We start from the raw sequence: 15,465 nt of genomic DNA on the forward strand, positions 1-15,465 counted from the left end.
TTACTCTGATTTCAATAATGACATTCTGTGGTTTCCAATATTATGCAAGGTTGTTGAATACTTAGTGCTCATGCCTTAAAGCAACTAAGTCAATGGTTTACACCAAGTAGGTAGATTTACAATCTAAAGAGATTTATTGTGGACAGAATTAGCTGGCATATTAAGTCTCACATATATGCATTTATCATGAATGAATTTAATACTCAAATAAGGGAGATGAATTGCATCTTTAATCACATATGAGATGTAGCTTTAAGGAAGGAGAAAAAAAATGAAATCCAGATTTTAGAGGAATTTTTTTTTTTTTTTTTGCGGTACGTGGGCCTCTCCCTGTTGTGGCCTCTCCCGTTGCAGAGCACAGGCTCAGCGGCCATGGCTCACGGGCCCAGCCGCTCCAGGGCACGAACCGGTGTCCCCTGCATCGGCAGGCGGACTCTCAACCACTGCGCCACCAGGGAAGCCCTAGAGAAATGCTTTCTTAAAATTCATATATACCTCTTTTCTACCCTCTGCCTTGTTAATATCAAAAGTAAAAAAATTTTGGCTGAAATCCTTAATGTCCAAAGTACTAAATGTTATAATTAATTAATAATATAAAATGTTCTCTTAGCATATATTCTAATAAATGGAGGCTCTTTAACCATTTACAATAATCCATTTACACATATACTCCATATTTATAATATATGTGGATTACACACACATTTATATGTATATATATTATGTATACACATATATTAATTTTAGAAATAATTTCTGAATACAGTTAAAAGTTTAAACTTTAGAATTTAAAAATTAGTTTATATTCATTAATATTTAATGAAAATGTTACTTATTCTTAGGTATGTATTTACATTTGAAAAGGTATTCTTGAAGAATTTAAGAAAAACATAGAATAAAAATAATAAAATCAAAATGATAAAACAGAAATACCATGAAGGTAGTTACCTATACTAATCTGATGCTTTAAAAGTCAGTCAGACAGGGGTTAGAATTATTAAAGCATCATTTTCCATTTGCTATGTGACTACAAGAAAGTTACTTAGGACTTCTGAGCCTCAGTTTCTTCAACTAAAATTGGTATTAATGACATATGCATGTAAGGTACATAGTATGATGCCTAGCGCTTATTAACGGAAGAGTAACATCTTATTCTTTAAATAATCAATCATTTATTGGTTAGAATATTTTCACGTCCACTTAACTCTCACACCATTCCACACACTGTGCCATGACTTGGGCAAGAAGTCTATTATGAATTGTTCATTTCTTCTTAAGTACAGTTAAAAGAGGTTAAGCCCATACTTGGTGGTAATGAGAGGTGGATTTAATAAAACTGGTTTTGAATATTAATCTGTGCTCATTCCTGTTACAAAGGCGAGTTATATTTTGTTCATTAGAATTTTCAAAAAATTCCAGTCCTCCAACAGTAAGGACTATAAATTATAAACTTATAATCACTCTTTTTATCAAAGTGGTAGATGGTATGAATCATTGTCACAGTCAAACAGCAAGTACAGCAACTGTTTCTCAATAGCTGTGGCAGAATTGTGGTGTATCACTTAGGTAAGCTGGAACTACATCCTTTGAAAGGAAATGTGTATCTTATAACCAAAAAGGAGTTACATAAATGAGTTAATAAAAGAAATGATTTAGAATAATACCTAGTATACATAGTAAGCTTCAATAGATGTTAGCTATCATTATTCCTAGTATTCTTTGAATATTGAATTTAAACTGTTATCAGTTTGCCTGTTATTTACCTCCAAACTGAAATAAACATACACACATGAATGCACATGAAAATTTGAATGCTCATTTCTGCGACATTTAATAAGAAGCCTTTCACTTGCTCTCATCAGGAATCAGTTGTCTATTTACCTAAAGTATCATCAAATTTCATCATGGAATCATACTTAAAAATGAATAAAGTGACCACAGTCTTTCATTTGTGAGGTCATCTAGGGTGCCCACAAAAACTTATAATCAATATTTTCAGGAGCAGTAAAGGGTCTATGATTCTGCTCTACTTGTAAGATAACCAGCTACCCTGACAGTTTTGCAGATGCTGGCAGAAGATATACAGCTCCTGAATCAGAGATAAATGACTTTATTATTTACAGAAATATCAGTAGTCAAAGTATCAGCATTTCTCATGCCAGTTACCCAAGCACCAATTCCCACTGGGCAGTGAGAAGAGGGCCCTGGGTTGAGGGAACCTGAACAGTTTATATACTAGGCATAAGCATCCTGGCCATTACATTTTGAGGAATATGTTATGTTCATTGTACTTGCAGGTGAGCATAACTGACCTTTGCTCTGAGGGAGACACTGTCTCTACTTCTCAAGGTTATTTTAAAAGTATCCTTTTGCTTAAGAGCGCCTCTGTTCATCAGATGTACAGAAGTGTGAGAGATCCATGAAAAATTATCTCCCAACAATTAAACATCAGGGTTTTGAGATTTAATGAAACCTTATGATTTTTATAGAATCAGAAGGTAATTCTAATTATCCATTTAGAGTTTTAACATGCCTTGAAGTCCCTAAAATAAAATTTAAAAAATTAAGTTGATGTCAACTTTGACCTTTGAAAAAGTAAATGAAATTCAAGGACTAACACGCATTTTAGACTGTACTGCAATTTCAGATGAATGTGTAGCTTCAAATTCTCAGTTGCATTCACTTGGCAAAAATTAGTGTTGTTGAGGTCCTGCAATTTGAGTCATGATAAATTTGACAGGCATGTAATAATATATATGTTAAAAATGAATAACAACTAAGGATAAAAATATAAAAATAAATCTCTCAAGAACTGCAAAAATGTCCCAAAATTCAGGTGCAAGATATTGCACTTTGAAATGTATCCAACAAGAGCAATTTTATGAGAATCTGGTTCTTTTTGTTCATCTCAGATGGTTGAAATTTTGATTTCCAACGATGTTCAAAATATTTCTAATAGTCATACGGTTGCCATTTGGTTTTACTGAAACTTAGTACAAAGAGAGATGGTTTAGTAGGATAAACAAAGAAGATTCAGAGAGCTATTGATTCGAAACAGATTCTTTTACCAGCTTAGCATGTATTCAGTTTTCATTTGCAAAACAGGGTCAAGGAAGTTAATCCCTCAATAGAAATGTTATTGTGAATACAAAGTGGATTTTAAGCACCAGAAAAATATCAAAAATAAAAGTAAATGCGGCTAATAGCAGTCAGAATAGAGATATCTGGATTGCATTTATGTCCTTATTGAGGGTATCTGTACAATAATATATATCATGTAATTTTTTTTCAAATTACAACTCTCAAGTAACAACAATGGAAAAGTTCATGAGCATTTCACTCCTCTAATATAAAAATATCATAACAATGTAAATGTTTAGAACTTACAACACCAAGAAAAGAAGGCAACGGTAGTATATATATCCTGCATATTCACTTCTGGAAAAAAATACGTTTAGAGTAATCTTATTGTCAGAAATGCCATTATCAGCAGCCTAAGGCACATTTGTATTCTCTCTCTCTTTTTCTCTCCATCTATGTATATATGAAGAAAGAGAGAGACTATATATGTCTTAGGCTGTAGATTCCCTCTTACCACAAAGTCCTTTTATTGTGGACTAGTTGCTCAAATCCCAGCAGCTGATTTAATATATATGTATGATGCAAAATTGAGCTGTGAGAAATGATGGTTTGTATCTTCCCAGCTGCCTGGGAGAATGGGGAATACTTTCTGTATAATGCTACACTTAGTGACACAGGAACTATGTAGGTTCCATCAAGTGGCATATCCTGACTTGCCGGGTGGCTGTACCATGTTGACCATCTTAACCGGACTTAAAAATGACCTACTCTCAAGATACATAAAAACAACAAGTGTCTTTGTCCTGCTTTTCCTATTGTATTCTTGCATCTGAATCTAATACCAAGAAGACAGCACTTCCTCCCAGATGGTTTGTTTAAAGGAGATTTACTTGCAGAGGACATTTAGAGAAAACACTAAAACCAGTAGGAAAAGGGTAAACTTGGGTTCTAGAAACCACGGAGAGCACTCAAGCAGGTTGTTAGTTTACTTTTCTATAAATGTTCAGGTCAGTTCCTATTTTGGTTACAATTCTATGTTGAAGTCCTGATGGCTGCAAAAAACACTCAAGGCCTCATTCATGTGGTTTTGAGCATCACAAGAGGTCTTTGAATTACTGTCCATCGGTCACAGCTGAATATTATTTACTCAAGAGAGTGCAGAATTTCCTTCAAACTGTCCATGTATCACTTCACAAATATGGTGTTGAATGAAAATTTAAAAAAAAACCAAAAAAACCTCTTTACCCTTAATCTTTCTTTTTAAGTGGTTATTTAAGAAGTTTTTGGTAAAAATACTAATTCTATTTTTTATATTTATCAAGGAAGAAATGTTACAATCCCAATAAATCAACTATTTGCTATTTTCTAAAATCATATATTAAGAAAGAAAAAAAATGCATCTGTATGTTAAAGTCCAAGCATAACCAATAAATGCCATGTATCCTATTTAAATTAGTTATGTAAATTGAGATACATAAGTGAGGTCTCCTGAAAAGTAAAATAAATTTTAATAAAATTTGTGCATTTTAAATGCACAAAATGTATTTTGCATAACAGTCAATGAAAAGCAATATTAAAGGAATGAGATGGGTTACCAGAAAAATAGTACAAAATATATTTTATTATTTAAATATACTTTAGTATTTGGTGTTTAGTGTTAAGAGCTAAAGGAAAAATACATTTTTCTTTGAACTAAAATATATGGAAATTGTTGTTTTCATTAAATAAGTGTTAACAAAGAAAAATAAAAATTCACAATGACTGAATTGATTTAATGTAGAATGTAGAGGAGTAACAAAAGCATGAGCATTTTATCAGGTTACATTAATTAGCTGGCTTAAGATCTGTATGACTAATATTTCCATACTGTTAAACTTTGAAAAATTTACATCTTTCAGTGCACACATAATTATCTATCTCTGACATAATATATAAGATGTAATTTATAAGTTTTCAGAATCCTTATTAAAAGGTGTTATGAAATAATGAGGTGCCATTAATACCCTGTATCAGACTTAGCAAACACCGTATGTTTTAGCTCCTTTTAATTTAGTTCTATCAAACCCATAAGCATTTTCAGTACGCCTGAAAAATATAATAAAGTTGCTTTTCTTAGAGAGGAAACCTCTGAGGTCATGATTAAGGTTATTCACAGGGCACTGTGGGGATCTTGACTTTATTGCAGCTGCTGAAATAACTGTGTTTGGGCTATCACCAGAATCCCTGTGTTCAGTATTAATAGCGGAGCAGGAGTGGGAGAGGAGGGAAGGGGAGGGAAGGGGAGGGGAGGGAAGGGGAGGGGAGGGGAGGGAAGGGAAGGGAAGAGAAGGAGAGGGGAGGGAAGGAAGGGAAGAGAAGGGGAGGGGAGGGAAGGAAGGGGAGGGGAGGGGAGGGAAGGAAGGGGAGGGGAGGGAAGGAAGGGGAGGGGAGGGGAGGGAAGGGAAGGGGAGGGGAGGGAAGGAAGGGAAGGGAAGGGGAGGGGAGGGGAGGGGAAGGGAAGGGAAGGGGAGGGGAGGGGAGGGGAAGGGAAGGGAGAGGAAGAGGGAGAGGAGCAGGGGAGGCAAGGCGAGAGGCATAGAAGATAAGGGAAATGTACTGAGGTGAATTTTGGAAACCACAAACACAAAAGAATATCTGCTATGTTAGCAACTGAAATATGCTCAGTACTTGGCTCAGTGCTTTTTACAAAATCCAGATAAGTTGCCAGATAAGTATGGTTATTATCTTCAGTGTTCAGATGGAACTGAATTCAGAACAGTTCCACACTACAGTGGCCATGTTCATTAGAGAGGACCAAACAAATTTCATTAATGATGTTTTCACTTAGAAATTGTCTAAGCAACTCTGTTACAGATACTAATAGTTAATTTTGTATCATGCATTACAGTCTATGTAATAATTTCATTTGTGATTGAGTCTTACAAGAATGTCACGAGCTGGTTATTATTACATCCACACGCTTAAAAAGATCAGAATAGGTAAGGTATTTATTTATTTGAATCTCTACTGCTTATTATCTGTGTGTTAATAGCTAAGTTCAAATCCATACATGCCACACAACACCAAAAACTTCAGCAGAGGCACAAAAATTTTGATCTTGACTTCTAGCATAGTACTCAAAATGTTCCAAAGTTTTTGAATGAAACAATTCTGAATGAATATGCTGAATCATTATATTTCTTAAGAAAACGGTGGCAATGATACCCACTTGACAAAATTATTGTTAAAACTACATATATAAAATACTATTTAAATTATCAAAGTACTTGGCATAGGATAGAATTCTCAGTAATTCTAAGTTTCCATGTCTTCACCTGTTATACTTTAACAGAAAGAGAAAAAAAAAAAATCTGTTTTTAAAAGTCACGGCTGTACACAGGTAAAACCTCCATTTCTCTCCATCCTTAGTTATTATCACACTGAAGCCTTTCAACGTAATTTGTTAATGGTAAATATAGCATTTTGATGTTAATAAATTTTTGTGTATTCAGTCATATTTTTTTGCCTACATTTATGCAATATTACCTACTTCTAAATAATGTTCACAAAATCTATTGAACTTCTTTCTCACAACTGCAAAATGTGTAATGTCCCATTTAATGGATAAGATACTAAAACCCCCCAAAAGTTAAGGTACTTACTCAAGTAAAATTAATGAGTCAGTGGGGAATCAACATAAAATTCTTGACTTCTTTGGACTCCTACTTCATTTTTCTTTCTATTTACTCCTTTTCAATCATCCCAACCTATGTGTTAACTTGGGTAGTATAAAATTTGATAGAACAGAATTTTTTGTCCACTTTCACATAATCAGAAAAATGTTTACTGTACTATGGTTTAATGTGACTTGTAATCACTATTTAAATTGAAATTTTTAAGGATGAATTTCCCATGTTTGCTGATATGTATTAATCATGGATGGGAGATACCTGTGCTTTGTGCTCCTTTATCTGCCTTCACCTGTAGCCAACTCTGCTACCAGATTGAGACATTCTTTTCCATGAACTCCGATTTCACTTCTAAATCCTTCTAAACCTACACATCATCTTAGGCAGCTGCCACCAATCAGACTGTCCCTTGAAAATATCTATATGTCTATATACATACATACAAGTTGATTTATGTCTTTATGCACATAGAATAAATTTCTTCTAAATGCTAATAATATAGAGACAAAACTTTTAAACTTATTTCCTTGTGTTTTGGATCCAAAAATATCTGATAAGACATAAAATAGTACAAATTATATTTAAAATCCTGAATTCATGTTAACTTATTGATTTAAATGATTATAACTGCCTTTCATGATCTGTGCAGATCCTTGGCTATACTTCAAACCAGCGGCCCACCTAATTTTACTGACGAAGTTTACCTCAGGAAAAATGGCCTCTACCTACTAACAGTGGTAAAACCAGTGTAGGGACTGCTTGCCATTCACTCATCTTTTGTCCGCAGTACCCAGGACAATGTTTGTTGCATAGTCATTTCTCAATCCATATTTATTTAAGGAATAAGTGCATGAAGTGTGAGAAAGAAGGAGGGAAGGGAAGAGAGAAGTTCTAAGGGAGGAAGGAGAAAAAAGAAGAAATGTAAGAAGGAAAGAAGGGGAAAGGAAAAGAAAGAAAATGCATAAAATGAAATGGAAAGGAGGGGAATTTAATCATGATGACTCAGAAGAAGAAAAATTTCAATTCATTCAAAAGGAATTCAAGAGGAATTAACATGAAAACAAATCTGCACAAATAAGTTGACTTATTGAGTATAAGTACATACGCTAAAAATGTTAATTACCTTTTGTGTATATAAATCATCAAAAGGAACACATTTTTGCTTTATTCAGGTGTATTGTCATTTTCTACCCACTTGCTTTACATAAGATTTTCAATGCTTTACATAAAAATGTCAATATTCAAAATCAAATATCATTAATTTGTTTCTAAGTCCAGAAGCAAAGAATGGTGTTTAATATAACACTGAGCAAAAATGATGATAGAGAAATGCCTTATGCAATTACTAAAATAACTTAGTAGATTGATACTTACCAGGATATCTTTTCCAGCCCACTTGCATTCATCCCTTCTGGTGTAAGACACTGGCCACACAATCTAAGGGCAGAGAAGAAACATTATTTTCTGCCAATTAAGCTTTCTAAGAGATCCAACCTTATAGTCTGTTAGAACAAGTGGAGCAACTGAGATAAAGAAAGTTCCATAAAGCATTATGTGGCAGGAACCTCTTAGTTTAGACTTTGCAGTGGCATCAGTTAATTGGCATGAACTTAACATCTTTCACTCTCTGTCTACCCATTAGGCTTTGCTGTATAAATGAAAGTTGAGCAACACAGAAATTTATGTAGTCAGTAGATGTAAGCAGTGTGCAATGTAAAGAATTGTAATGCATGTTGGGAAAGGGAGATCATCCTGAGACCACGTGAGAATCTAGTGAAGAGAGATAGAAATAAGCATAGAATGTGGCTTGCAGTCTTCTAAATGAATTGGTCTTTATCATAAAATAGTGATTTGGAAATTTTGACATCAGGTGCTCTGGATCCATTTCTGTCATTCAAATCTCAGCATGACATGCTAGAATGAGCAACTGACAGGGTTAGAAAAACCCATTTTAGAAAGGAATTTTTTGGGGGACACGGAAAATAGGTAAGAGTAGCACTACATAATTTCAGGAGATAAAGGAGGAAATGAGGAAGCAAATAGATAGCTCTAAAAAAAAAAAATCACCTTCCCCACTGTGGGCAAAACTCAGACTAACTGTGTAATAACTGTATTTTCATCCCTGATATTTGGTCTTCATCTTTCCAGAGGTTCCTGTATTGTCTGAATACAGTGACAGTGGTAGATAAATCAGGTGACAGTGGTAGATAAATCAAGGCATGACTCATGGCTTAGAGGATCGTAGATGCATTTCCCTCAATAATATTAATTCAAATACCCTTATCTAAATTTTAATATAAAATTTTCCAGTCCCCTGAGCGATTCCCATGACTCCTATCTGTACTGGAGTAGAGCACTTTGAATTTTTTTTATTCCTCTTTCTTTTCTGGTAACATTAGTTAATTTCAGGGAAAAAAAAAGTCATATGTAAAAGAAAAATCCAGAGATGATGGCAGTTAATCATCCATGTCTGCTAGAAAGCTTTTAGTCTTGAAATGACTGATTATCATTCATTTGGGAACCTCTAGATAATTCAGTATAAATGGTCATAAACTTGGGCAAAGGCTGTGATAGTCAATCTAGGGAATTAAAAAGCAAAATATAACACATTTATAAACAAGAATTTAGGACATATTGAAATAACCTATGATGACATGGCAAATGCATTTCAGGTCCATATCACAATAAAAAGCCCTAAAAATTTTTGGACATACATTTATTTTTACCATTTGAAGCTCTTAATTTTTGTATTCTTTTCCTTTTCATGTACTTTTCTTTTCGTGTGTGTCTATGTATGTAAAGTAAAACATACACAGGAGGATCAAATATAAATTTTCTCTGGGACACAAAAATAATATATAGAAGAGCTAAGATTTATTGACTGTATATTCAGCTTTCCAGCTAGATTGTGCAAAACTCACAGATTATTAAAACAGATAACTTTTTAAATTGAAAAGGGCAGGTTGTTTTCTCATAGTCTCCTAGCTCTTGATTATCAGCATTGACACAACATGGGCCTCATTTTGTGATTTCTCTCTTATAACAAATATTAATAAAAAGTAATTTTGCTAACATTCATGCTAAATTCTCTCATATTTAGAGGGGTGTATATTCCCAACTTGTTACAGATCAGGGTAAAAAAATATTAGCTTAAAAATCTGGCATGAGTAAAATAAATTCTGGTGTAGAAAGTGCTCTTTTGGAAAGCAATTTAATGAGAATAACTATAAGTCAATGGAACAAATATATAAATTGTCCTTCCAATAGCATCTATTTCCATGAAGAATAATTCCTACCTTTTGGTTAGATTTGTTAACCTGTTGATATTTTTTCTTCTTGCTCAAAAACTTCTTAGTTAACAGTGCCTAAATTTCTTACCCTCATATTCAGAGTACTTCATGATCTATTTTAGACTTTCCCTTCTTTATGCTTCTATACATCTACCCATGGTAGCTCTCCTTACTCATTATCGAATAAGCATTTATGCCTTAAGGAGACTGAGCCCTTTACCAAGGCCAAGAATCTTTTCATGGTCCTTCCAAGCCTGAGACTGTGTTTTTGTCTCTAACAGGGATTGGCCTAGTATTTACCTTTATGCTCATACATCTTTAGTATTATCTTGTAAGTTCCTCAAGAATTATTGATGACATACCCTAATGCCCCCTATAGAGTTTATCACAGTAGTAGATGCTTAGGAAAAAGTTGTTGAATAACATTACATATAGGTTAAAAATAGACAATATAGACCAACAGATATAATCCTTAAGTAAACTGTATTTACCCTTATAAAGAGTGTGATATAATTAAAATTAAATAATATGTTGAAACAAATGCTTTAGAATTAGAAATATGTCTTCCATTATTAGAATAATGATTTGAATCAAGAGCCTATAAGAAGAACACTGTGACACTGGGCAAGTCACCTTTTATTTAACACATTATTTCAGTATATGTTTATTACAAGTGATGCATCCTGGGCATACAAACGTCTCTAGGATTTTTCTTACCTATAAAATAGTAGGTTGTTTATATGACAATTTAGTTCTTTTCAATCTTAGAGCCAACTGAATATATAAACCAAATTAAGAATATTTATTCAGAAAAAAATGTTGAATACATTAAACATATATCCTGAGGTGAGATGTGCTCAAATATTTTCTATTTATAGATACACAGATATATACAATAGATACATAGATATAATAAGTACATACATATATTCATATATATGGATTTCATAAAATGATGAAATGTCTATAAACACTGAAAATTTGAACTGATATAACCTCCTATTATTAAAATATGTAGTTTTCCTAATCATCTTAGATTTTTCATTCATTTTATAAAGGATGATTGTCTTTCACTAAAACAACAAAAACTTGCTTATTTTTTGACCTTTACAAAAGATGCTAAGATAAATATTTTTATCATTTCAGAAAAAACAATGGATAATCAGTTTTCTTAGATAATATAGATAACCTTAGGGATATTGTTAATCTGATGAGGCTTCAAAATCTAATATATTGAAAAATCAAAAAAAGAAATATCCAAGGTGATTTTTAAATATTATATCTTAATTCCAAAATATATCATTAAGGGCATTGCCATTTTATTTGACTATATGTTATGAATCAAATCTCTTAATATATAGTCAGAATTTTAATGTTTGGGTAATAGAAGAAAAGTAAAAGTCTTAGATTTAGCGGTATACTCTATTAGAGATATGAATCAGCCCTGAAATTAAATCTTCACTTTATCCCAAAACATTCTCCAACCAGAAAAAAAACTTTTTACAATTCTGCTACTTTGTAAAAATAACTGTCCAATATGTTACAGTTTATAAGAAATTGAGGCACATGACTTTAAAACCCTGAGTGTTAAGAAGCAGCAAAACTAATATATATATATATATATATATATATATATATATATATACACACACACACACTGAAGTGCATGCACCCTAAAAAGCATGTTATATTATCACTCTTGGGAAAGCTGTTGCATAAAGATCTTTGTTCCTCAGAGAATTGACAGGAAATACTGACTGAAAAAAAAATGTTTGACTTAGAATACAGCATATAGACTCAGTAGCACAATTTCCACTCATCTGTCAACCCATATTTTCCAAACTGTATAGCTTATTAATTAAATAATCCAGAAACACAATAAAGTATATTAAAAATACTGATAGAAGGCTAGTGTCTAAATGTCCATATTTGCAAAAACCTGACACTGAAAACTAATCTTTGTGATCAGGGTTTGGCCAACTTTTTTGTTTAAAAGGCCAGATAGTAAATATTTTAGGCTTTGTGATCCAGATGATTTCTATCACAACTACTCAGCTCTGCCATTGTAGAATGAAAGCAGATATAGACAATATGTAAATGAATGAGAGTGCCTGTGTTCTAATAAACTTTCCAAACTCAGGGGACATTCAGATGAGGCATGTGTATGATGACTGATGAACTCTGCAAGTGCTGGCAATACAGAGAGATATGTAAATTATATATAAATATATATACCTAGTACATGAAGTCAATTATGATATATTTCTATAATGCTTTAGGTATTTAATTTTATGCAGGAAAAATGACACAACTGTGGAAGAATAAGCTAAAGTTAGTATTTCTTATAATGATCACTGAAAATATTACAGTTTCCTCCCTGATAGTGTTGACGGTTTACTGCATCCATTGATTTGTGATAGTCAGATCAGTGCACTATTTTTATTTGTGTCTGAAAAGATAAAATATTTAAACAATTTTTTTCAGCTGTCACACTGTTAAATAGCTAGAAAATTCTATATAACTTGAATTGTTTCAAAAGAATTATAGTACATATATGAGAATAAAGATACCTTTTGAAAATCCTTGATATTAACCAGGTTGAATGAAAATATGTGATCCTTTGCTCCAACATACAGCCTACTCCGTTCCTCATCCAAAAGGAAGGTATGATAACTGGAGCTGTTGGCCAAGCCATTGAAAGTGATCACATTGTTGGATTCCAACATTTCTGCAAGGTAACAAAGCAAGACATTGGGTGTTAACGTGAGGTCCTATATGAGCACAGACTATTGGTACATGGTAATGTGGCTACTGCCTGCTGTAGTTACCAATCAGTGGTTATTCTTTGTGGTACTAAAAAATATACAGGACTTCTTTACATTTCATTGAAGTGGGAGTTATACTCCCATTAGTTTGCTGATTTCATATTCAAGACCACACACTCCTACAGAAGAAAGGAGAAAATACCTTGTCCAAACAATTGGGCTGGTACAATCTCTGCATGTAGTAATAGATTATGATGGTCACTTTGTATACAAAATGTCTTTAACTTTACTAAGATTTGTTCAAGTGGTTTCATTTGCTCCAAGTCATTGCTAGAAGGATAAACATAGGGGCCAACAGAGCAGAGGTAGTGTGGGGAAAACATTGTTTAACCTCCTAGGTTGTTTGAGGCCTCTTTTTATTTACGTCTTTTTGAGCATTAAATCATTAACTTCACCATCTAAATCCTTTGCAATATTTTGTAACTGACGTATGTAATAGATAAACTGAGTTAGGCTTTTATGAAAACACTGAATTAAATAAATTTTACTATATGACCCCAATTTTTCAGTTTGTTATTGATTTCCAATTTGCTTTTGCTGTGAACAGGCAAATACTGAACTTTTTTAGACCGACACCTTAAGTGAGAAAAACATCTTCAGATAGAAATAACAGTAAGTCCACCTTTGCACTAGAGAGGTAAGTGCTGATCATCACCAAAGAGGTTTTCTTTATCTGCTTCAATTGAAGTTAGGTTTATATATATATACATACACACATACCACCACAACCCATCTCTCATGGGAAAGAAATGTTGAGGAGTCTCCAGAAATGTGTCCTGAATCAATGATTCAGATTTTTACCATGCACACATAGAACCTTTTCATCAGCCTTCATAAAATGTAGAATGTGCCTTCCAAGGAGAGGAAGCCAAAATAAAGACCCTTCTGCTTCAATGTCCCAGCCCTATCCCAGGACATTAGTCATTTGAAAGTTGCCTGCTTTATTTCTCTTATTGCCTTTTCCATCTTATCAAAAATATTATTTTAATAGAGAATAAAGTTCAAACTCCTTAACTTAGCCTTCAAGGTCAGATCAACACCATTTGCGTTTAGACCCCACCTCAGTACTCTTTCTCGTGTCCACAACCCTCCAGGAAAACGTGCTCTGTGGGCATCCGCTTATTAGCCTTTCCTGCCATTGTTCCGGACATCTACAACTGTATGCCACCTAGAGAAAATAGTATCACTCTTCCAAGCTAGTTCAAATGCGATCCCTAAGAATTCTCATAGAATTAATTTCTTGTAATATTTTGCTTGAATTACTCATAATCTGCATCACACTGTCAATTATTACAATCACTCCTATAAATGACTTACCTACCAGAATTAACATTCCCTCACGTAAGGAGATATATAGTTAATAGCTCATCATCCACAACTCACATGGTTTCTTTTCCATATTAGCAGGCCATAAATATTAAACTGAATGCTTGCCTATCTATCTACCTACCTACCTACCCATCTTACACACAAAATTACAAGAATTAATTGTTAATAAATTGTTAAAAGATGCTTTTCTAATTTCTTCATGAGAAACAGTACAATACTGGGCTTATCTTATTCTCTACCTCTGACCAAAAAAAAAAAAAAAAAAAAAAAGAAAGGAAGGAAGGAAGAATAGAAGGAAGGAGGGAAGGAAGAAATAGATCAAGGGAGTTTCATTCATGCAAGTCACAGAAATAAATGAGAGCTGTTAGTCTCCAGAGAGAAAGAACAGAGAATCCACCACATATCTGAATGTAAATGCCATTCCTCTCACGAAATGATTGTAAAGGATCAATGCTACAGAGAGTCAACGTAAGACTGATATTTCAGGCACCCTGAGCTGTGTGAGGATGGAAAGGGCTATTACCAGAGACAGGGGCTGTATCACTGGATATATTCATTCATTCACTGAATGGTTGTATAAAGAGATCTGTTTAACAAATAGACTAGATTAACCTTCACTCTTCTTTCCAATTCTAAATGCTATAACTCTACCCTAATACCAGAGAGACTAAACTATAGGTAGCTAGGCAAACTAAAAAAATTTAAAAAGCCAGCTGAGTCTAAACCAAGAAAATTACATAGAGATATTAATAATTGGGAGGGTCATTTAAGAGACACAAGGATTGATTTTAATTTGAAATGCACAGAAACCATGTAAGAGAGGTCTAAGCATAATGTGGAAGAAGTTATAGGAAGACAACTACTACAGCCATAGAACATGGAGTCCAGTTATAGGTGAAAACACAAGCACCACCTCAGTACGTACAAGGTGTGTAAACTAGCATAAGTTCCTTACACTACCTGGGCCTCGAGTTCTGGAAGATGGGGTTAATAATAAATCTCCCAAGAGTTATTATGAAGGTGAAATTAGATAATTCATAAAAAATTACTGCAATAGTTTGCATAGTAAACACTCAGTTAAAGATTACCTGTTTGTATAAGTAGAGGTTAAATATTAATATGTTTGATCTTCTTGACTACAAGTAGGAAATTAGGGTCCAGATGGAGCTGAATGAAAAAAGTACTTTTCTACTATCTTACCAAGTGTGCTAACTTGTTAACATCAGTAATTTTGTATGGTGAAGGGATAAATAAGAAGAGCACTATGCTCCT

The 15,465-nt window shown here is 33.5% G+C and overlaps 1 protein-coding gene across 4 annotated transcripts in view; it reads right to left on the bottom strand.

Moving 5' to 3' along the window:
* SEMA3A (semaphorin 3A) overlaps positions 1–15,465 on the bottom strand; it is a 504,012-nt gene that overhangs the window by 157,856 nt on the left and 330,691 nt on the right. For all 4 annotated transcript variants that reach the window (XM_082632321.1, XM_082632319.1, XM_082632318.1 and 1 more), the window contains 2 exons: positions 12,610–12,767; positions 8,124–8,186 (listed from right to left, as the gene is read on the bottom strand). In XM_082632321.1, the coding sequence (XP_082488447.1) occupies positions 8,124–8,186; positions 12,610–12,767 (221 nt within the window). The remainder of the gene's footprint in view (positions 1–8,123; positions 8,187–12,609; positions 12,768–15,465) is intronic.

This window comes from Mesoplodon mirus, assembly GCF_964341445.2.
Source record: "Mesoplodon mirus genome assembly, chromosome: 9".
Classification (NCBI taxonomy): Eukaryota; Metazoa; Chordata; class Mammalia; order Artiodactyla; family Ziphiidae; genus Mesoplodon; species Mesoplodon mirus.